General features: G+C 43.4%; 1 protein-coding gene across 2 annotated transcripts in view; it reads left to right on the top strand.

Annotated features, from left to right (window-relative positions):
- Window positions 1-24425, top strand: part of ELF2 (E74 like ETS transcription factor 2) — a 60263-nt gene that overhangs the window by 26892 nt on the left and 8946 nt on the right. For both annotated transcript variants that reach the window (XM_074993294.1, XM_074993296.1), the window contains 3 exons: window positions 5842-5955; window positions 10630-10803; window positions 16599-16685. In XM_074993294.1, coding sequence (XP_074849395.1) covers window positions 5842-5955; window positions 10630-10803; window positions 16599-16685 — 375 coding nt within the window. The remainder of the gene's footprint in view (window positions 1-5841; window positions 5956-10629; window positions 10804-16598; window positions 16686-24425) is intronic.

Below are 24425 nucleotides of genomic sequence, written 5' to 3' on the forward strand. Positions count from 1 at the left end.
TATTGGTTCCATCTGCTGTCTTGGAAACAATGGCAGTGTTGACAAAGTGAGTCTTCTCCCCAGTTAAATCTCCAGGGTATCTTTTTTTTTTTAGTTCCTCTTTTTCCCAGGAAGCTCCACCAGCTTCTCTTCCTGTCAGACACATGCTACAAGTTGCCATGTTTTGGAAATTAAAGGCTTTTCAGAATAGAGTTCGACCAAATTTGTTTAGTGATATAAAGGAGCTCTGAAATTGCTCCTATGCTTCCTTTTACTTATGCTTCATTGGTGACATATTTGTCATTTGGACTCATGGTAAAGAAACTCTAGAAGAATTCCACGGAGATTTTTAACAACCTGCGCCCCACCATCAATCTTAGCCTTGACCGTTCCACATGAGATACGTTTCCTGGACACCACAGTACAAATCACTGATGGCCAGATCAACACCACTGTCTGCCAGAAACCCACTGATTGCTGCACTTACCTACATGCTTCCATCCAGCACACCTAGCTACCCACTGGGAGAAGTAAAAAAACAGATTGACAGGGCCAACTGAATACCCAGAAACCAACTACTTCATGATAGGCCCAGGAAGGTCAATAACAGAACACACACCTATAGCCCCCAGCTCAAACCCCTGCAGTACATCATCAAAAACCTACAACCTATACTGGCACATGATGCTACACACCGAGAGGCCCTAGGTGAGAGGCCTGTTCTCTCCTATAGACAACTACCTAACCTCAGGAGAATTCTCACTAGGAACTAAAGGCCATACCACAGAAATACTAATCCTGGAACTTTTCCTTGCAACAAACCACGTTGCCTGCTTTGTCCACATATTTATTCTGGAGATACCATCACTGGACTGAAGCATGTTAATTACAAGATCAGGGACTCATTCTCCTGTAACTCAGCCAATGTTATGTATGCCATCTTGTGCCAGCAATGCCTCTCTGCTATGTATATCGGACAAACTGGAAAAACACTTTGCCGAAGAATGAATGGGCACAGAGCAGACATTAGGAATCTGAATACACATAAACTTGCATTTCAGAAATCAGTTGGGCTAATTGCATCCAGTTCTTCACTGAGGGAGCAGTAGCAATAGCTGAAAAGCAGTCTGGTGCTGTGTAAAAAAATAAAAGCCTTTGCACGTTGCACTCTTGGTACATCGAGAGGCACTTGCTACAGAAGATACTAAACCAAGTCCTCACAGGGTTCTGAACACAGCAGTAGCACTTGTTAATTTTATTAAATCCAGAGCAACATACTGCAGTATTTTGGTGCACTTTGTAGGAAGTGGGTACAGAGTACTATTCCTTGCTCATGCATGTGGGGGTGAGATGGCTGTCTTATGGCAGAATGCTTGCCTATATAATGAATCGCTTTCTTAGCCAGGGGCAGTGTGTGAGCAGAGGCTCAGGGCATGTACCCCTGCTAATGTCTTGGGCAAGAGAAGGAAGGGGCCAGAGCCCCTGGGAGGAGGGGCACTGGCACCTGCAGCAGGGTTCAGGCCACCCCATTCACTGGCAGCTCCACTCACCCGCAGCTTCCCGCTGTGTCACTTGGGGTGGGGTGGGACACACCAACGGGAAGTGAAGTGACACAGCTGGGAGCCAGGGGAGCAGAGCGAGCAGCCACCACTCTGCTTCCCTGACTGCTGCCAGCGAATGCGGGGCTGTGGGTGGGGGCTGATCCCTGCTGCCAGTCCCAGATTGCCACTAGGATCCTGGGCTGCATTGTTCTGTGGGTGGTGGAGTGAGTTTGGGGGAAGAGTTGAGTTGTAGTGGGGATGAAAAGAGGTGGTGTGTGGCCTGGGAAGAAGGTGGCTTAGGGAGGAGTCATGGGCATTGGTCACATGGCCAATACCACCCTGTCCTCCTTTCCCAGTTGTCCCTGTTCTGAACTGATAAGAAACCCGAACTTGCCAAAGTGCTGAGAGATGTGTAGTTGGCAAAACTGGATTACTTTACAGTTATATTCAGTGAATAGGATGAGTAACATTCTGCGAGATGGGAATAAGAATTTTGTCCCACCAGGGAAAGATTTGAGGAATTCAAAAGGAAACTACAATTCAGGAAATTTGTTTCTGTAGAGGCTTGACTGATATCTTTGAGCTCTTACTCTGTTTTATTCAGGAGTGAAACACTGACTTTGTGATTAAACCTCAGCTAGCAGCACAGCTGTCTAGTCTGCTTAATAAATGTAATGTTTATGTTCTCGAACTCACAGCAGAACAAGATATAATACACCACATGGACTACAATGAGAACGTTAAAGGTAACCTTCCATCCTAATGTCCCATGAAAACTGTTGGGAGAGCTCATTGACATTTTGTTAGTTTCATCAGAACCAGGTTCAAAGAAATGCTGCTGGAGACAGTTTTATCTGAGTCTTCTGATGAGTACACATCCCTGCTTCTTCTGCAGCCCTGAAAATGTGATCCCCTTCAGTTCTATGTGCTTATGTAAAACCAGATTTTCAGCTGTGACATCAGTGAAAACAAAGCACCAAACCAGGATGACCAGTGACCATGACCTGTGCACATGCTTGTCAAAGATGCCCCCCATCATCTTGACAGAGTTGTTGATCAATACCACTATCAAGTTTCACACTGAGTATATAAAAAGCAATATTCGGGGGAGGGGGTTGTGCCTTTTTTTGTCCTTTTAAAAATATTGTACATGTGTTTAACTGAATAACTATCCATTTGATACAGCTTTTCATGGATATGCAGAAAAATTGTCCGCATTTTTTGTGGAATAGGTGGCACAGGAAGCTTTTATATCTATTTGGGGGCAGGGGACATCGCTGGGGAAAAAAAAAGGTTGAGAATTCTTATTCTTGTGTCAAGACTATCCTGGCATTTAGAGAGCCCCAGTATTGGGGAAGTGCAAAGGGGACTTGGAGCTTTTTTTTTTCCCCCCTCTTGCCCCAGTGTTATAGGACAAATGCTCATCACCTGCAAAGCAGAATCTCCAGCCTACCACGCTTCAAAATTACTTACAGCTTCAGATGTAAAATGTGTACAGATGTACACAATTTAATTAATTTACTAGTATACATTCATTTACTTAGTACTTAAATTAGTCAAAAAATGTTTTGTGTTCTTCACATCATGCATTTATGTGCAGAACAATAAAACCTAAAAGGTATAGGCAGTTAGCTAGCAATACCACAAACAGTAATATATGAGACAAAGCAAACTAAAGCAAAATGAAGATTTCAAAGCTGACCATGAAGAAGAGCGTTAGAATAATTTTGGTATTCTCTTTGGAAGTTTTTTTAAAGGTCTGTTTTATTTAAAATATAGCTAATATGTTGGGACCGACAGAGCACTGCATGAAGTATAACTTTGCCATTTTTCATTTCTAGACTGGTTTGATACTGTATAGTTAATTAGTTGACCAAATAGCATTTCTGCTTGTGACTGATTGGTAGAAAGTTTTATCTGTTGAGTGAGAGGGCTGAGCTGTCACCTTCAGTAGAATTGAAACTTTTACAAGACTGGCCGGTTTTCACTGCTGGTCCTCATAATACTGCGTAGCAGTGAAACTATCAGAACAGTGACAATTTCAAGTGCTGCTGCTGGGAAAAATGTAGCAGGAGCTGCAGAAGAGTCAGGGGAATCCAAAAATAACAATCAATGGGAGGCGACTGGAGAGAATTCTTACCTCCTCTTGTTACAGAGGCTGGGGGAGTGGGGAACTAGTGGAAGACTATTCCTAGCCACAGTAGTCTGAATGCTCTCAAGTGGCCTCTTTTTCTCCTCTTTCCTGCTGCTATAGCGTTAAGATGGAACATCAGATTTACGTGGCACCCACGAGTACAGTGGTGTCTAAAAGGAATGTAAGGGATTCCCTGAGCTGCCCCCCACCTCCTCCCCGATGACTCATGGAAACGGCTGCTGCGCCGAAATGTGGCTGGAGCCCTCCAGGGCTGGAGGAGCCACCTCCACCACTGCCGTCATGCACGTGTCCCACCATGCAGTGGGCACGTGCGCGGAGTGTCTGGAGGGGCCTCCACGTTTACGGCCTTCACCGCACTGCGCTGCCTCGTTCACCACATGTGGCGAATGGTGGGAGCGTATTGGACAGTGCTGCGCTACTACAGAAAGATAAGCCCATTCCTATCGTCCAGGGTCAGTGTTAGAAATGTCAGTATGCAGGTAACAGGGAGCTAGGCTTCTCATCACGGTGCTGCACTGATCCAGGACTTTGCTGATAATTTCCCTCTTGTAAGAGCTTCAGGATTAGTATGTTTAGTCCTTTGGCAAGTAGGAACAGGTTGAACCTCTTTAGTTCAGCACTCTCTTGGTCGGCAGCATCTATAAACCAGCATGATTTTAATTAGCCAGATGACTATTTATCATAGGTGTAGCCAAGTTTACCGTAACGTTTGTTTACAGCTACCAGTTCTCTGTGCTGTTATTTAGCTGTAATTTGCCTCTAAATGTCTTCTAAGAGCCTAGGAAGTAGTGGAAGTGTTGGTAATGCTGCCAGACAATATTGACATCCTGTGGCCTAGTGAATTCTCTTGTTTGGTACCAGTCAGGTCCTGAGGGTGCTGGACTGGGGAGGTAAAACCTGTATTTGGTAAACTTCTCAGTCTCTGCCTCTCAGTAACATTAACAAGAGATGGTGCTAGAAAGAGACCTTATTTTACTCTCATGGACTACATGAATTTTGTATATAGATGGACACTCTTTTTCCTGTACGAGAAGTAGTGGTTTATCGTGTAGGTACCTCCCCCCTACTTTTTAGTTATGTCCAGTTGTTCAGCAGAATGTTTAGTAATTGGATAGGTGTCTTGAAGTTCCAGTGGAGTTACTAGTTGAATCCTCTTTAGTTCACAGACGCTGGAGATAGGTGACCGTGCTTACTCTAAAGATAGATTTGCTCAGACATTGGCTGCCTTGCAGGAACGATTTAGCTTTGAGCAGATTTCCATAAATGGAAAGAGTAACTGGAGAGAGAGGGAGAGAGAGAGAGAGAGAATACCTTGCTGAGAGTGTCAGTGGTATGCAACAGGTGTTTATGGGAGTTGCTGGTTTTAAAAACCTTGTCCAAGGGAGAGGAATAGAGAATTGGCCTTAAATATAATGATATCTTAAACTTAAATTTCAGTTTTCTTATTTAAAAAATACTGTTGCTGTGCTTATGTTAACAAGTGTGCCCTGTGTCAAGTTAAATTTTTGATGTGCTCCAGCTAGATTTAATTTTAAAACTTTTTAGTTAATAACTTGGTGTTCGTAAGATGTAAGTTCAAAGTTCAATAGTCCCTTTCCCCTTCCTAGCTTTCCCTTGAGAATAAACAGCTGCTAACCATTCAGGTCAGGTACTGGAACATAGAACAAGATAGATCTATTGTGCAAAGTAATTTTTTGGTTGTTTACCTGTTCTGCCCGAATGAGCTGAAAACATTAGTAGGTGACCTTTATGCTTTAATGGGACGATGCATGGTGATGCATCCAAATAGTAAATACTTCTCTAGATGATTGTTAATCTATAACTATCCTTATTTAAAAAAAAAGTTTGTTTTTCGTTTAAAATTAAGGCAGAAGTCACATTTCAAAGGTCTATCTTGTAATCTCTTAGTTATCTACCTAGAAAAATATTTTCACTGACTCGCCTAAATCCTTTTTATAGTGGAGACATTAACAACAAGAAGACGTGTTTTAGGTAGCTCAACATGAAGCGCTTGGTTGGTATAGAGACATCTGTTAGATTTCTCTTGATTTCTCTTTGTACAACACGCTTCAAATGTATGCCTGATCATGTAAGCAGGTTGTATTACAGCACCTGTAACTCTTATATAAATAACCTTGTGTGATTGTGTTTTGTATTGTTTTGCAGTGGAAGCATCAGTTCATGGCAGCAATGTACACTGCACAGATAAAACAATTGAAGCAGCAGAGGCTTTGCTTCACATGGAGTCTCCTACCTGCTTGAGAGATGTCAGGAGTCCTGGTATGTTGTAAGAGTTTTCTCCCTTCACTAAATACATTTGTTTTCTCATTTCAGAATAATTGTTTGATTCATCTTAGTTCTGCAGGTGTGTGAGAGGTTTTATTTGGTCTCTCTGTTTTGCAAAGGATATACTTCTAAAACAATTTCACCTTTCTGGGACAGGATCTTGGCATGTCTATTAGTTTTAATGATTAGGATAGCTTTGGAAAAATCTTTGCCTAACACTTATTACCCTGCAAAGCAATTGGTATAGTGACTAATTTTACTCAGTGACAGTGAGTTCTTCCTTCAGATGGAATGTCTCACTTCTAGAAGCTTCCTCATTCTAGTATCAGAGAGGTAGCTGTGTTAGTCTGTAGCTTCGAGAACAACAAGAAGTCCTGTGGCACCTTATAGACTAACAGATATTTTGCAGCATACGCTTTCGTGGGCAAAGACCCACTTCATCAGATGCATGACATCTGTTTCTCATTCTAGGTGAGCTGAGGATCAAAAGCAGCATTGAGGTCATTCTAAAACCACTGTATACAGCATTTTTAGTTATTTATGGCCCACCCAGTGTCCATAATTCTCTGCAGATAGTTTCCCTTCAGTCATAAAGAATGGAGATGTAAAAGTAAAAATATCAACATGTAAAGGTTGAGGTATGATATTTTAGTTGAATTCACATATAAAACTTTTTTGTATATGAAAAATTTCAGACATGAAGCTTAAAACAGTCAGCGTTGTTTCTAGTTTGTTTCAATAATTGTCTGAGTCTCACTCCTAATTTGCCTGATTAAGAACTGAGTTACATTCCCAAAAGAGTATTCTAGGCTTAATTGTTCCATTTTATAACAAAGGAGACTAACTGATACACGACAGCCTTGGGGCTAATTTTCAGAAGTCCCAGATATTTTCAGATATCCCAGACACCTGTTGAACTCAGTGAGGACTACGGGTTCTCAGTACCTTTTGAAAAGTAGTAGTACCTTAATTACGCAACCACCCAAACTATGTTAAAAGATCCTTAGTAAAGCTGCAAAGTCAAGCATTCAAAAGTTAAGAAAAGCCAAAATGTTGATTGCCTGTCTGCCATTTTAATTTGGATCCCTTGTGTGTATGCATTATGGTACATCTTTAGTGACATGACCACATACTGTTTTTTTTCCACGGGACCCGTCTGTGCACAGGATGCACTTACTGTGAAGATAAATCAAGGTTGTATAATGGAGTCTGTAGGACTCATGCTTCATTTGCTGAAGAAGTTAGAAGGTGCTCAATGAGTGAGGCAGAGTATGATTTCATGGTTAGGGCAGTTGAATGCTGCCGTAGATGATTGGTTTCTGTCCTTCCCTCTGTGATGCTACGCAAATCATTTTAACCAAACATTTCACAGGTATTCACTAATTGTCTGTTCCTTATTTTCTGGATGCCTGACTTGAGATCCTTGGCTTTGATGTACAGCGGTACTGAGTGTCAACAGTTGAAACTCTTACGTATAGAAGCTACATTTTGAATATATAAAATGCTGTGTTAATGCTAAGCACTCTGAAAAATCAGGTCCTAGGCATCTTACCTAGGGCACTCAAATTTTTTTACTTTAATATCTCTATGCTTCAGTTCCCCATTATTAAAATGTTGATAACCATACTTCCTTGTCTCTACGGCATGTTGTAAAAATACATTCATTAATATTTGTGAAGCACTCTGCACTGAGTGCCACAGAAAACCCCACAAACACAACAGTTCTGTCTTCAGAGTAGGGTTTGAATAGCTTGCAATAAGTGAGGGGTGGGATCGCATATTTTAGGCAATAAAGTGGAACCAAAATGTTGAATAGTGGCTCACTAAATGAGCACCATCCATTTGGTGAACTGAATAAAGTAGGGATCTTGTGGGGAAAAAATAGCATGGGGTCATATTTTAAAGACTGACATAATCTACGTGCACGTGGTGGCCTAATTAAAGTTGCTCTCTCCCCATCCCTGGAGTCCCAGTTTCAGTCTGTTCTGTTCCCTTCTCCAGTTCTAACTCTTGCCTTGTCCGCTCTAGGATAGTGCAGTTTCCTCCTTCATGCCGCCTGGGCCCAGCAGGTGGGGCACTGGGTGCACAGGATAGGGAAATTCTGTGGCCTCTTTCTGCAGCACTCAGAACTGCAATTGCAGGGAATGTCCCAATGGAATTTAGGCTAGAGCAGGGGTCTGCAACCGAAAATGTGAGAGAAGCCATTTTTTCAAATTCAGTTACAAAATCAGTCCTTCAAGAGCTGCAATGCCTGTCAGTAGGGGAGAGTCCTTAATAAGCAATGTCAAACTGTGCTTTTTATCACCCCTATTTTTGTAACAGTGCTGGTGCACATGCAATTATTTGTACCAGTTAGAAAGTTGTTACCCGCCCCCATCTCCAGGCTTTACCACTTAGACCCCAGTGTCCCTCTGCCCCAAGGCCTCTCACCTCCTGCCCAGCCCCCAGGCTTAACTCTCCTGAGCCCCACTCTCCCCATCCTCACCCCCCAGGATCAACTCCCCTCAGCACATAGTTCTGCCATGGCCTCCCACCATCACTGCCGCCGCCTCCTCCTCCTCGGTGGGCTGTGAGGCTGCACATCTAGGGCAGGGGCAGGCTGAGCCGTCCCTTCACCCAGCTCTCCTGTCTGTTCACTTCTGCCCCTGTGGGGGGGTTCCCGCCCCGGCGGGCTTTCACTTCCAGGCTCCCTGCCCTTCCACCCCGGCTGCTCAGCAGCTCCAGAGCTGCTGCTGCTTAAACAGAATATTTTTTAAATCAGTAAATTCCATTTAAGCGCCATCTGCCACTGGAGCCCCAAGATGATTCAGCAGCGGTGGCAGCTCTGGGAGCCACAAGCAGCTTGTTGAAGAGTCGCAGGTTGCCGACCCCTGGGCTAGAATATACCCAGTGGACGTGGAAACGTCAGGGAGTTTACCTGTGAATCTCTGATAAGTCTGAGTTTTGTGAAGTGCAATTATTCAGATTTGTAACTTGGCCAGATTTGAGTGTATTTTCTCAGGAATGGAAATGCTGCATCCTTGACATAAAGTTGTCATTGTTGTGCTTCCCCACCCCGCCAAATTTCATGCTGCTTTTCCAAAGTGGGTGGGCGTTGGAGAAAGCTGGCAGAATTTTTTATATGGGCCAAACAGTATATTTTCCCCAGCCTTATTTTTGGAAAATAACTGAATTATTCAAAAAAATTTCAAATTGACTTTGACACCTGGCATGAAAATTTCAGCTCAAACTATTAGAATTTTGCTGTTACAAACCACTGAAAACAATTGGAAAGTGTTGGGCAACCTGAAAAATATGCTGTGCTCTGAGCCCTACCTATAAAAAAGACAAATGGGAATCTCTTACACTGTAAAATTTGGATATTTCATGAAAGTAGAAATCACTTAAGAAGCCACTTTCAAAACTTCCCTCAATTTAGGCCATTTTAAAATCAATTTTAAAAATATTTAATACAACTTGGATATTTTTGTTTACAATTATTAGTCATACTTTTGATATATACCTCTCCAACTCTGAATTCTTTTTTTTTGGTTGAAATTCAATCTATAATAAAACAGCCTGCAAAAACATCAGTGTGCTCAACTTTGCATGTGTGATCAGCCCGGCTATCTTTAGTGGGGCTTCTTACATGTAATTCTGCAGATGTTTGCGTTTTTGTCAGACTGGGGGCATAGTTCTTAGTAACTAAATGTAGTGCATTTTCAAGTACAGGTTGCACCTTTCATATCCAGTACTTTCTTGTCTGGCAACGTCTGCTGTCTGGCAGGACCACAGATTTTGCTATGTGTGAGAGAGAGCCTGGTTGGGGCTGCACCCAGAAGCTGGAGCATCCGTTATAGCAGCCCCAGGGAGCAGGGAAGGCTGGGGCTGCAGCAGCCCTGAAAGCATGGGGCTGCCTGGAGGCAGAAGCCCTGGACCTCCTCTGATCTGCCAAATTCTTACTCGGAACCTGTGTGGTCCCAGCCGTGCCAGACAAGGGAAGTGCAACCTGTATGGTAATAGCATTTAAGGATTAAAAGGTTCTCATGAGTTGTTCTGCTGTGTTATAATGTTTGCTTGAGAAATTTTCCTATCAATTGTATAAATGTGTGTATATTAATAAAAGTATAGTTGCACTCTAACTCTGCTAGCATTCTGTTTCAAACAGTTATAGCTTCTTGGCTGAATCTGTAGTTATTAAAAAAAAAAAAAAAGTTTCCAACTGAATAAGCCATGATAGCTCCTTTTGGAGACACTATGTACTATAGTTGCTGGGATGATTATAATGTTGCATGCAACCCTGTGTTATGCTTATGTTACAAGGTTGTATATGAATGTCAACAAAATGAGGACAATAGTTCAAGCCCAGTATTTGACAGGAAAAATAGGTAATCTGGCTACTTTTAATAAATAACAAAAAAAATGCTTGTAAACCCACTGACCTCAGTGCATCCTATATTGGTGCTTCATATCTGTCCCTGTCATATGTCTAAAAACATTGACTTGTATATGCACATTTTGGGGACTGGTTTGTGCTCCTCAGTGACAAGTTACATAAAGTTTTGCGTGATTTTTGTCCCTGAATCCTAGGTGCTGCCACATTTGTTGATGTAAATAATTTGATCTATGACACAATAAAAGAGTCAAGTAGAAATTTTACCTGGTTCCTTTTCTTTTCCCCCCCTTTAGTGGAAGTTTTTGTCCCTCCTTGTGTGTCAACCCCAGAGTTTATCCATGCTGCTATGAGGCCAGATGTGATAACTGAGACAGTAGTGGAGGTGTCAACTGAAGAGTCTGAACCAATGGATACGTCTCCTGTTCCAACATCCCCTGATATCCGTGAGCCAGTGAGAAAGAAAAAAGGTGCTACATGGCTTTCATTTAAAGTAATTAATGCGAAGTGTATTTTATCCTTGGTTCAGGATATTGTATGCAAAAGAGCTGGTTCCAGTGGAGATAATTTTGACATTATCCCTTCTCATGTGCTAGTGTGTAAGACGTGAACTCTGAGTTTCAGGCATGTAATATATAAAGATGCAATAAAAGAAGGGGGAGTGCATAGCCAAAAGAGTATGGTTGTTAAATCATAAGAAAAAAGATGGGAAAAAATAAAGATAAGAAAATGGGGCAATGCTGAAAAAAATTAAGGGATTCAAGGCAGAATTGTAAATATTTTCTGGAATATGTGTAACTTTTTTCTGTACGAACATCTCAGATATAAATGATATTCTGATTTTCTTGATACGTTTTAATAGTTGAAACCTGTGAAAGTCTTGGCATGTTGGACATCTCTGTTTATCTAAAGGCCCTTCTAAAGATACTGTTTTTAAGATATGGATGCCTTAAATACATTTTCAAGTCATTCAGAAATAAGTCCAGGCCAACATTAGAGGAAATTACATGTGCTTAAATTATTGCCTGGAGGGTAAGAACCATAGAATGCAGTTAGCACCAGGTGTTTGTGGTGGAGCCTTGTAAACAGTGACTTTGTAGGATGAAACATTGTGTTCTCCTTTGTCCTACTAGGGCTGAGATTCACAGCTCACATTAGAAGCTAAGCCCTGGTCTACACTGCCAGTTAGGTTGATGTAAGGCAGCTTACCTTGACCTATGTCAGCACGCTACAACCTTGTCCTGCCAATGTAAGTGCCATACTATTTTGGCACACTAACTCCACCTCCACAAGAGGGGTGGGGCTTATGTTGGTGTAACTAAAGTGACGCAGTATATTGGAGACACTGTGCTATTTATATAGGCTGTTATCTCTCTTGTCAGTACCAGGGGAGCTTTAAATTAGCAAGAAAGCTAGGGTGCTAGAGTCTGCTCTCAGCTGGGAGCCAGGCAAAGCAGCCTGGAAGGCTGCTCCTAGCTGTTGGCTATCTTGTCGAATTGACAAAGTTGCCTGGCTTCCAGCATGGAGCAGGGGAAGGGAGGGGCCAAGAAGCCGGGGCAGTTGGACCTTGCTCACTTGGAGCAAGAAGCCATGAGCATGTCTGTTCCCTTCTGTTCACCGTGCTCCTAGCAGGGAATGGGGAGGCAAGAAGCCCCATGCAGCTTCTGCTCCCAGGGGAGAATGGAGGGCCAAGGTGTGTGTGTGTGCACATGTGCAGCCCACTGGGAGCCCAGGAGCCTGTGAGGTAGCCATTCTCCTGGAGAAAGCTGGGCTCTCAGCCCCTCACGCTGCCTCTCTCAGCTTGGTGGAAGAGCTCTCTATGGGAACATGTGCCCCTGACCTAAGACGGCTAATGTGGACATGCACTACCACAGAAATTACCACAGTGGTTCTAAATCAACCTGCTATAAGTCAGTTTAAGATTTTGGTGTACATAATCCTAAAACACTAGTTGAATTTCCAGTAAACCCTCCATTTTACCATCTTTACATATGGTTTTATTTTCTGAATATAGTGGAAAGATTGTTTTTACTGCTAGTATCGTGAGGATAAACATAACTGTGTCAATAGCCAAATGCCATAATGAATCCTGCAGCAGCTCCAATAATAATCTCTGTTCAGCCATTTTAATGCTTCAGATACCGAGCGAAAAGTAAAATCTACAATCATCCAGTCTTTTCTGTCAAACAGTCAGGTTTAGCAGACTTGGGTCATGTTACTAAAGCTGGCTTTGTAGTTAGCCTCCTATCAGGCTAACATTTTGGTGCCAGTAACTTGAAGGTCTAATTGTTGGTGAGAGACTTACACAGCCCCAGTGCAGCCAGTTGTGCACTGGCTGAGTGTCTTTGGGACTTTCTTCTTTTCACAGAATGTCTCTCCCTCTTCAACTTTTTCAGGTTTGTTTTTTGTTTGTTTTGAAAAATAAACCTGCTTCCCCTCTGAATTTAGTAATTTAGTGTTTCCTCAGCTGAAGCAGTGGTGACTAAACCATAGCATCAATAACTTCCCTTTTGGATAAGGGCTCCAAAGTACTCCAGGAATTTTCTCCTTTGCTTCTGCTTTGATGTCATGTATTGCCATGTGTTTGTAGTACATACTGAATCCTAAAAGCTGCAATCTTATTACTGCAACTCAGCAAGGCTGATAAAAACAGCATTGAAGGAGGCAAAAGATAATTTCTGCAACCTCCACTATTTTTGTAATATAAGTGACGATATTGGAAAGAAGAGCTAAGGTGGTATTTTGTGTGTGTGTAATAAAAATGTTGTATTTTAAAATCTTTTCCTTTAAAAGTGTGCATTCAGTAGGCAGTAATCTTCAGTATGAGTCATGTAAATATTTCACTGTCACAATATGCCTCAGCTCCATTATGTGAAAAACTACATTGCAATTTGCAGTTTTAACCATTGTACCAAATTACAAAATGTGCAATTCACCAATTTTAAAAATACTTGTAAGAATTAAATTATGAAATGAGGAAGCTACTTTCTTGTTCGTTTTGCTTAACATGCATTAATGAAGGAAATGTTACAGCAGGGGAATACATGAATTTGGTGAGGTGTACAATTTTAAGAAGAGTTTTTTTGTTTATTTTATTTAGTAGAAAAATGTATGTGGCAAATATTAATGTAAGCTGAGTAATGAATCTCTGCACTCAGATGCATCTGCTGAGTGGCACTGTCTTCAGAGGCTATCAGCAGCCTAGGTTTTCCTGTGATAATTAGTAAAGTAATTATTTTCATTGAGGCACCAGAATCATTCACATAAATGTAGGTGCTTCTGCATGACAGCTTTTTAAAAATTTGCAGACAAGCTGGAAGATGCAGCAGTAGGTTAGGGTAAAGTACAGTAGAGGTCTAAAGCTGTATAAACCCAAGGAGTTTATTTAAGCCAGTGTTTCTCAACTAGGGGTATGTGTACTCTTAGGAGTAAACAGAGGTCTTCCATCAACTCATCTAGATAATTGCCTAGTTTTACAACAGGCTATATAAAAACACTAGTAAAGTCAGTACAGTCTAAAAGTTCATTCAGACTATGACTTGTTTCTATTGCTTCATATGCCTTATGCTGAAATTTAAGTACAGCATTTCTATTCCATTTCATTTATTTGATAAGATGGTAGAAAGTCAAGTTTTCAGTAGTAGTTGTCAGTGATTTTTTGCATTTTTTTGTAAGTAAGTAGTTTTTAAGTGAGGCGTAAGACAAATTTGACCCCCTGAAAAGTGCACAGTAATCTGTAAAGGTTGAATTGACTTTTTCAAGACTACTTTAGGACTGTGTTTCTCAATAGGTGGTATGTGTATGCTTAGGGGTACCCAAGACAAGTCTGGGGGTACTTAATTTTTTTAAAATGGGTATTTTATTTTTAAAAAAGATTGAGGAAACACTGTTTTAGGCTGCGCTTCCTGGAAATCCAAACACGGTATGGAAATGCAGAATTAAGCTGTTCTAACAACTCTGTAGCATTTGCCTGCACTGACACCTTAAAATGGTCTGTAGGATTAAATATATGCAAACATGGTATGGAAATGCAGAATTAAGGCATCCAAATGATAGTGCTTTCCTGCACTGACACCCTTCAATAGCCTTTAGAATTAAGTCATTTTAGTAGTGTTTGTAGTCCCAGTTTGTAATCCCAACTAAGTTTTTTTCCAACACCCTAGATTTTATCCCAACCCCATGGTTGAGTTATTTTCAGGCACAGTTATAGTCAGAGTAAGTTTTCTGATTTTTGGAAGGATATCCTCTGTTGTTTGGACACTACAAAGAGTTGGAGTCCCTACTTTATGTATAAAACTCACCTCCACCTGAACTATGGAACTGCAACTGGAACCTCCATAAACATACATGTTGTTAAATTTCAGTGTTTGATGCAGAATACTTTTTCTTGAGGAGCAATTCATGTTCATGTTACTGAGCTATGAGAGTTAATGATTGAAGTTTTCTTTAGCCTTGAACACAGAAATACCGACTGTCTTCGGTTTGCTGACCCTAGGGTAAGAGCTACACACATACCCTCAGCTTTGGCCACTTTTATGTTGGGTTACAGGATTTCAGCAGCATAGGGGAGCTCTGACAACACAGTATCCAGCTGGGGAAGAATTCTCTTGGCTCAGGAACCCAAGGAAATGAACTGTAAAACAGCTTCCCTAGGCAGCTCATTGCTGCTCCCCTGTAGGGGCAAAACAGGGCATGCCCATAGCATGCAGCAGTGTAGAGATTTCACGCAGGAAGATTGTAGGCAGCCACAGGTAGGCTGCTATAACATAGACCCTGAAAGCTGTCTAATTCTGAGAGTTACACAGCAGCCCAGCATCAAGAAAGTGGAAAAGGACCCCCTGCACATGTGCTGTGAGTTTAGTGCTGCACCTCTTAGAAGTACAGCAAAACATCTCTCTTTTAACAGGAAAAAAATAAAAAGGTTTATTAAATGAAATGAAGGAGTGCAACACTTCCTGTTTGTTTGTTTGTTTTGCTTTGTTATTTTGAAAAGTTTGGTTTTAAATGCCATGGTCCACACTGCCCAGCTGCTGCCACATGGCGTGCGGGGGATGGGGGCTAGCCTGCCACCGGCATGGTGCCTTGGGGGAGCAGGCTGCCCCATACAAATGTGAAGTACAGAAAACAAGTTGAGCAACCTATTAAAATGCTTGTCAGCTGGGTGCTCCCACAACATATTTGGTAACAAGTTTATTCTTTAAAAAGGGACAGAATGAAGCACAGTCCCAGCAGTAACCACTTAAAAATGTAACTTCCATATGGCCACTTGGCAGGGGCAGCCCTGCAAAATGTAATGCAGACAAAAGTTTCTCAGCCTCTCCTGCTAAATCACGTGCAGCGAAGAAGCCTTCTCAAGCACTGAAACCCTGTGCAACACAGGGCATGCCACTGTCTGGAAGTATGGTCTGCACTGTGGTCTGTGGGAGGAGCTCGATCTTTACCCAGCACTGCTGAGCATCCCTGGTGGTTACTCAGCATAGAGTCATCCACCCACACAGAAGGGAGATCCTGGATCTCCTGAGGGCACCATGCTGGGACTCTTTTGCAACCCTGAGAAATCGTGGCTCAACGTTACACAATCTGGGGGGCCGGGGCAAAAAAGTTGACCTTAGCTCCCTTAAAATCGACCTAATGGTATTTGTAGTGAAGACAATCACATTGTAAAATCAAGCTAAGTGCCTTGAAATCGACTTTATGCTGTAGTCTAGGCAAAGCCAATGAAGGGATTGCAATCCTTTGCAAAATGTACTTCCACAAAGGAGTAAGGTGTTCAATATCTTTAACGTAAAAAAGAGCCATTTTTCATACAAGTAAAGAAGTACAAGTTTAGTGGTCACATTTCTTAAAAAATTGTTTTTCTTATTACTCTTTTTGTAAAACAAATCAGTTGTTCTAAACGGATGTAGAAAATACAATGAACATTATATGTAAATTATTATAGCAATCATCTTTACTGACATCAGTCCAAAGGACTACAACTTAGTGTTATATGTTTAGTGCATACCTGACCTTTAACACATTTGTAGCTGAAATACATTGACTCACAGAATCCACAATCAAATTTACTGTTGTGATTTGCAAAATAAAGAATCTTACCTTCATCATAATATAAGGTGTAAAATTACCCTACTTGGTAAAGGCTTTTTTGCCCATATAATGTTACAGGGGAAATAACATGAGAAATATGAATTACCACTTAGATGTAAGGTGTTAATTATTTCTGCTATATGTATGTCTTACAATTTTTTTTAAATGTCATATACAGCTGGCCGTAAACCAAAGACCCAACAGTCAGACATTTCCAATGGTTCTCCTGATTTAGGTATAAAGAAGAAACCTAGAGAAGGCAAAGGTAATTTCTTCTATATATATATCTATATCTATATCTATAAAGTCTTAAAATAACTAAGTGCATTTTATCTAAAAATCCCAGTACATCTTTCATGCATTAGTACTAAGTACATACAGTAAAATACCAAGTTTTGGTAAATTCCATGCTGAAGTCAGCAGTCAGAATTTCACCGCACATCTTTGTATTTGTGGCTAAGATCATGTGTTTGTACAGAGTCTAGTAAAATAAAAGCTTAATTGGGGCCTCTGGGTTTTACTGTAATATAAATATTTAATGATCATAAGTGCTGAAGTTAATACTGTGTATTTTCATTTGAAATTCTGTTTGCATATATTAACTTCTCTTCATGCTTGCTGTTGTGCTTCGTGTTGCATTGTGGCTGGACACAGGCTTTATTATGCTGCCAGTGAGGAGCCTGTGGTCAGGCAGAGCAGGCAACTAAGGAAGCAATACAGTTTGTGCACCCTTATGCTGCATATGCTGATCCTTGTTGTACGTGCATAGGAGCTTGTTGGTTCAGTAGTGGATTCAGCTTCTGCCAAGGCTTAATTATATGCAAGGAAGTACACTGTGGCATTAGAAGTCCTTTTAAATTTCTTAAAATTTAAAAAAAAGTAGTTGTCTTAACTAGGGGGAAAACTAATTGTTATATATTTTCTTACATCATAAGGTTTTGTGTCCACAAGATGAGGCAGGAAAAGAACCTCCTTGGTGCAAAGTATTTTAGCCGTGGGAAGCAGTGCTTGTCAGTGCAAGATCACCATCAGCTGTCTTTGTGTATGCATACATGCTCAGGTCCTGCGTTGCTTGCTATCTCTACCTTAGAGCCTTCCAGTTGAACACTTGATCAGGAGAGCCTATGTTCCGCTGAGGCACAGCATGCCCTTCCTTGGTGTCCCTTCCCATCAGTTAGTGGAAAGGTGGTTGGTAGTAGGCATTCGCAAGTTGCCTCAGAATTTGGGATGTTAAAGGTTAACCGGTTAAACTTCAAGCCTCCTCCTAAGCTGATGGGGCTTATGGGTTTCAGTTAACTGCTGCCTGCTAGAGCAGCCCCCTGCCTGCTGTGGGCAGAGGGTTGCTACAGACCAGCAGGGTCACTGTGCAGGAGGCAGGGGGGAGAGTAGCCCTGCCTGTGGCAGCCCCTGTGGGTTGCTCTGGCCATGTTGGAGTGCCCCCCATTTGTGGAAGTTCTGCAGGAAGAGACGTTGCAGCTGGGTCGGAGCAGCCGCAGCACCCTGGTGTGCCACAAGCGAGGGGCGATTCCGCCTGGCCGGCGCAGCCCCTGTCCATGAACTAGGCTGGAGCAGCCTCCTCAACCCATTTAATCAATTATCCAGTTAAATGGGATTTTACATCCCTACTCTGAATCAGTGTGTGATGTATCAAATCTTCCTCCAGGGGAAAACACAAAGCATAGATGTTTCCATCTCTTACTAAACAAACAGTGGGTTGGACTTCTCCTTGTGGCCTAAGGAGGTAAGAGTTCGTAAGGGGTACTGTCTCTCTGTGTTGAAGAAAGGAAAAAAAAATTCTTTGTTCACCCTTTGGATAGTACAGTTGCTAGCAGAGATCTTTACCAAACTCAGGAGAGGCAACAGTTTAGTGATCTTAATGTAAACATACTGGAGGAGACATATATGGTTGTCAGCTCTAGCATAGTTGATAGTGCGAGATGTTGTTCTGAGAATGGTCTTAGATACATGGTCAGGTTTAATCCAGGAGGCCTCTCCTTTTTACCTGGTTCCTTACCAGGACAGAGCTCCAGAAGCCTGGTGTTTGTGAAGAGGTGTCTGGGGGCAAATGAGAGAGAAGTGTGACTGAGTTAAGCCATAGTGAAAACCACTATAAATCACTTAACTTCTCTACAGTGTCTTTATGCTCTTTAATTGCTCTATTTATGTATGGGTGTACAAGTGAACTCACAGATATTGTCACAGATAATCTTTTTCAAGTGCTGGCTCATATCTATTCGAGTTAGGTGTGTGCGCGTGTGTAGGGCTGTTAGAAAGTGTTTTCCCCTAGCAGGAGCCCCCTAGAGTGGTTTGGCAGTCATGGAGCACTGCTACAGGTAAGCAGCACCCAGCCGTATATATTGTAGGCACTGAAGACACCCAGCACTATATAGTGCAGCTTACTTGGGTGCAAATCACTGTATAGCCAGCCATGCCTGGCTAGCTTTCACTGTATAGTTTGTTACGCCTGTTCGGTGAGAATCGCTGAAGTTAGGCAGCAGGGACTAAAGCTGTAAAACGTAGACAAAAGAGAAACCACAAAGAAAAATTTAAAACACAAAGGAATTGCACTGTTCACACTCTTCACCATTTTCATTTATTTCATAGGAAAATGCAGAAAAAAGAGGAGATTAAATACTGGTAATACCCAGCACCCAGTCAAAATGAGTTCTGTAATTGGGTAAATAAATTAATGCAAGGCTCCTTTTCCGCATACACCACTGTCTCAGATCAGTCAGCATTCTCCTTTGCTGGTCTGTAAAAATATCAGTTCTTTCTCAGCGCTCCTGGTGGCTGATAATAGACAGCTATGGGAGTTTGAAGAACTGTGGCAGGAGGGAAGAGCTCGACATGTGTACCCCAGATTTTGTCTTGCTTCATTTGGTTTTGGAGCAAGTACTTCTTCAGAGGAAGACTGACCAAGGCTTCGAAAGCTTCTAGCTATTCAGGAGATTTCATCACATTCACAGCAGCAGCCCTGAATAGTAGCAGTAGTAGTAATCTTTGATAGCCCTGAAGAGGCAATTGACATCCCCAATTATCCTGTCAAGATTATACGATGGACTCAGCTTTGCTGATTTCTTCCATAGCTCTTTGGTCAGGGAATTGGAATTAGCAGCTTTTTACAGGCTGCTGTTTGCCAAAAACCAATAAGAAAATCAACAAGAAATGAGAAACATCAACAATTTAAGCTTGCTTGCTGGAATGTGCGGACCAGGCTGTCCGGCTTGACTGAAGATCTTCAGGCCATCAGTGACACCCGCAAGACTGCTGTCATCAACGAGGAACTCAAGAGGCTCAGAGCTGATATTGCTGCACTGCAAGAGATGTGACTCGCAGATTCGGGATCTCTAAAGGAAAAGGACTACACCTTTTTCTGGCAGGGTAAAGCCCGAGAAGAACCCAGAGAGCATGGTGTTGGGTTTGCTGTCAGAAACACCCTTCTACAAATGGTTGATTTAGTCATGGGCGGATCAGAAAGACTTCTTTGGATCACGTTTCAAACTTGCGCCAGTCCTGTCCACCTGATCAGCGCTTATGCTCCAACCCTGTACGCCACACCAGAAGTAAAAGACAAGTTCTATGACGTGCTTAGTGCTGCTGTAGCGCATACACCTGCTTGTGAACAACTGTACCTCTTGGGTGACTTCAGTGCAAGAGTTGGAGCTGATTGGGCCTCATGGCCTTCCTGCTTAGGACACTTCGGTGTGAGAAAAATGAATGACAATGGACAGCGTCTCCTTGAACTGTGCTCGTACCGCAATCTGTGCATCACAAACACATTCTTCCAAACAAAGCCACAGCACAGAGTGTCATGGAGACACCCACGCTCGAAGCACTGGCATCAACTAGATGTGGTCATCGCTAGGTGTGATAACCTCAAAAACGTCCTCTGACACGCAGCTATCATAGTGGTGACTGTGATACAGATCACTCACTAGTTTGCTCCAAGCTCAAGCTGAGACCCAAGAAGCTGTACTGCTCTAAATCTGCTGGAAGGCCCTGCATTGACGCCAGAAAGACGGCAAACTCGGAGAAAGCTGAAAAGTTCAGAGAGACCCTCCAGGAAAATCTGCGCAGCGGCCCTGGGGGTGCCGATGCAACATCCAAATGGCAACACCTGAGGGATACAGTTTACAACACGGCCTTGTTGGTGTTTGGAAGAAGAGCTAGAAACATGAACGACTGGTTCGAAGCTAACTCCGATGAGATGATTCGTCATTGAAAAGAAGTGCGCTGCACTCCTGGAGTACAAACGCTCACCGAGCCAGAGTACCCAGCAAGCACTTAGAGAGGCCAGAAGAACAGTACAGCAGACAGCCAGGCGCTGTGCCAACAGCCACTGGCTCCAGCTATGCAGCAGCATCCAGACCTGTGCCGACTTTGGTAATCTCAGAGGAATGTACGAGGGTATGAGGAAGGCATTAGGACCCACCCAGAACAAGATGGCACCTCTGAAATCCAAATCTGGTGAAGTCATTGCTGACAAAGCCAAACAGATGGAGCCAAGCTGTACTCATGCGAGAACGTTGTGGTTGATACAGCCCTCGATGCTGTCGAGCTCCTACCAGTAATGGACGAACTGGATCAAGAACCGACTGTGGATGAACTGAAGAGAGCCACCGACAGCATTGCAGTAGGAAAGGCCCCTGGTCAGGATGGTATATCACCAGAGGTAATCAAATGTGCCATGGACACACTCCTGGAACCCCTACATGAGCTACTGTGCCTGTGCTGGAAAGAGGGTGAGGTTCCACAGGATATGCGCGACGCTAACATTGTAACGTTGTATAAGAACAAAGGAGACAGAAGCGACTGCAACAACTACCGTGGAATCTCCCTCCTTAGTGTCACTGGTAAACTGTTCGCTTGCGTCATCCTTGGCAGACTTCAGAAGATTGCTGAGAGGGTGTACCCCGAATCGCAGTGCAGATTCCGCGCAGAGAGGTCTACCGTTGACATGGTCTTCTCTCTAAGGCAGCTGCAGGAGAAGTGCAGGGAGCAGAGAAAGCCACTCTACATAGCCTTCATCAACCTGACCAAGGCCTTTGACTTGGTCAGCGGGGATGGTCTGTTCAAACTGCTCCACAAGATAGGCTGTCCTCCACGGTTACTCCAGATGATCCAGTCATTCCACAAAGACATGAGAGGAACCATCCAATATGACGGCGCATTATCGGATGCTTTCAGAATCAGGAGCGGCGTCAAACAAGGATGCGTGCTTGCTCTGACATTGTTCGCGATCTTCTTCGCACTCCTCCTGAAGCATGCCTTTGGATCTTCAACAGAGGGCATCTTGCTGCACACAGGATCTGATGGGAAACTGTTTAACCTTGCAAGGCTGAAAGCCAAGTCTAAGGTGCAAGAAGTCCTCATCAGCGACATGCTGTTCGCAGACGATGCTGCTGTAGTGTCTCACACAGAAGACCAGCTTCAAAAACTACTGGATCAGTTCTCCAAAGCGTGCAAGGACTTTGGGCTTACCATCAGCCTAAAGAAGACAAACGTACTTGGTCAGGATGTTGCTGAATCCCCATCAATCAGCACTGACAACTATACGTTAGAGGTCGTCCACAAGTTCGTTTACCTCGGGTCCACCGTCACTGACACCCTGTCGTTGGACACTGAGCTAAATAGGAGGATTGGAAAAGCAGCCACAACTCTGTCCAGACTCAGCAAGAGAGTGTGGAATAACAACAAGCTGTACACTCACACCAAAATGCAAGTCTACAGAGCCTGCATCCTCAGCACCCTCCTTTATGGCAGCGAGACTTGGACCCTGTATGCCCACCAGGAAAAGAGGCTGAACGTTTTCCACTTGTGCTGCCTCAGGTGCATCCTTGGAATATCATGGAAGGACAGAGTGACCAACACCGCCGTGCTCGAGCAAGCTGGAATCCCAACCATGCACACCCTCCTCGGGCAGTGTCAACTCCGCTGGCTTGGCCATGTCCACAGGATGAATGATGGAAGGATTCCAAAAAACATCCTGTATGGTGAGCTAGCCTCTGGCAAAAGACCTCCCGGACGCCCCCAGTTGTGCTACAAAGATGTCTGCAAGAGAGACCTCAGAGAGGTAGACATCAAGCTGGACAACTGGGAAGAACTAGCAGATGACCGCAGCAGATGGAGGCAGGGGTTACACAAGGGCCTTCAGAAGGGCGAGATGAAGATCAGACAGCTAGCAGAGGAGAAGCGAGCGCACAGAAAGCACAATAAGGACTTGCCAGACACCCACTACATCTGCAAGAGATGCAGCGAGGACTGTCACTGTCGTGTGGGTCTTCATAGTCACAATAGATGCTGTAAATGAAGTCCTCAATCGAAACTTTAGAGGGCGCGATCCATAGTCTGTGCAGACTGAAGGATGCCTACTACTACTACTACTACTACTACTACTACTACTGTTTGCCAAGTAGCTGAAGTGGGAGTGGCTTAATGAATAACAGAGTAACTGTAAGTGATTATTTCAAGGAAATAAATTTGTTTTTAAAATGTAAATGGTCAACAGTTCAGAAATGCTTGCTCCTCTACCGTTTGGGGTGGAACACAAATTTCATACCTTCAGCAACTTTCCCTATGCATCCATTGCATGCTCTGTGCCTGACTTCGTTTTTCAGGCAGTGCACACTATATAGTAAAAGTCACCTAACTTTAGTCATTCTCACCTAGGCAAAAGTTACTGAATTTAGTGTATGTTGCCTGGCTGAAAAGCATTACATAGTGCTTGCTACCAGTTTAGTGCCCCCTGCCTCCTAAAATGGCGACTCTGGAGAGCCTAGATATGACCCTGCCGACCTGGTACCCCCTCAGTTCCTTTCTTACTGTTGGTCAGGCTGTTAGTATTGTGGCTCAAGTACCTGTTGCTATGCCACAGCTCCCTAGATTTCTCGTGTAAATAAGTTGTAAATAGTTTTATTTAGTATAACCATTGTTTTAGTCAGGGTTGAGTAGTCATCTGGTTGGGAAGGTCTCTCCTTCTCCTGCCTTCTCCCCTGTGGGGGTTAAGGGAATGAAGAGTCCTAGAGTTTTTAGCAGTGCTGTGACTGTTTAAAGTTTTTGCCAACGAGTGACCCTCCTGACTGCTTTGTTGTTTGGGTGAAGCTCATTAAACAGATAAGTGCCATATCTACAGGGGTTTCAAGCCTCAGACTCGTAAGGGGTGTGACTTTTGGCTCTAGCTGCTCCTCATGGAGTCAGCACTCCAACCTCTATAGCAAGGCTCTGTGCCTTCTTCCTTGGTGTACAGCACATTGTCTTTGGCTCCAGGCTCAGTGCCAAAAAAGAGCTGCACTTACCTGAAGCCTCTGACATGGAATCGATTCCATCTCCTGTGCACACCTCTAAGTTGTCAGCATTGGCACTGTTGACGCAGACAGCGTCAGACACTCCCGGGGTGCAAGATTCTGATGCCCAAGTGCCATGCACACTGAGCCCCATCTTCTTGAACTTGCCCAGAGGTGATCTGGTGCTGGTTGGTCCTTCGTCAATGCCTGATATGTACTTGGCGGTGCAGGGACTTACTGAGATTGAGTCCCCCAGTGCATATGGAGGTTCCTGCCCCTCGGCGAGTCTCCAGGGGTAAACCTGTTCTTCTGGCCATTCTTCCGACTGCTTGGAGTCCTGGCATGGCTGTCTGTGGTTGTGTCTGTCTGACTTTCAGCTTTGATCTCTGCTCTGCTTGATGCCTCCTTGTTCTTACTCCAGGGCCTCCATTACGGGCGGATCTGATTCCAGTTCCTCAGCATGTTCTGCCCTCTGTACTGATGCAGGGCACTGAGCCTTTCCAGGCCCACTTCCATCTCCTTGCATTTGACTTTGGGCTTTAGAATCTATTCATCTGAGCCTTGTCCCATGGTAGCTTTGGACATGCCCCAACACAGTTCCTGTTCCAGAACTTGGTCCTGTTCCCTCCTCCGCTGAGGCTCCGCTTGTCAGGACCCTCATGGGTTGGGCTATCAGTGTCTCCACTCTGCAGTGTGCAAGGCCTCAGCTCCTGGGCATTCCG

The sequence above is a fragment of the Carettochelys insculpta genome, chromosome 4 (genome assembly GCF_033958435.1).
Source record: "Carettochelys insculpta isolate YL-2023 chromosome 4, ASM3395843v1, whole genome shotgun sequence".
In the NCBI taxonomy this organism is placed as follows: domain Eukaryota; kingdom Metazoa; phylum Chordata; order Testudines; family Carettochelyidae; genus Carettochelys; species Carettochelys insculpta.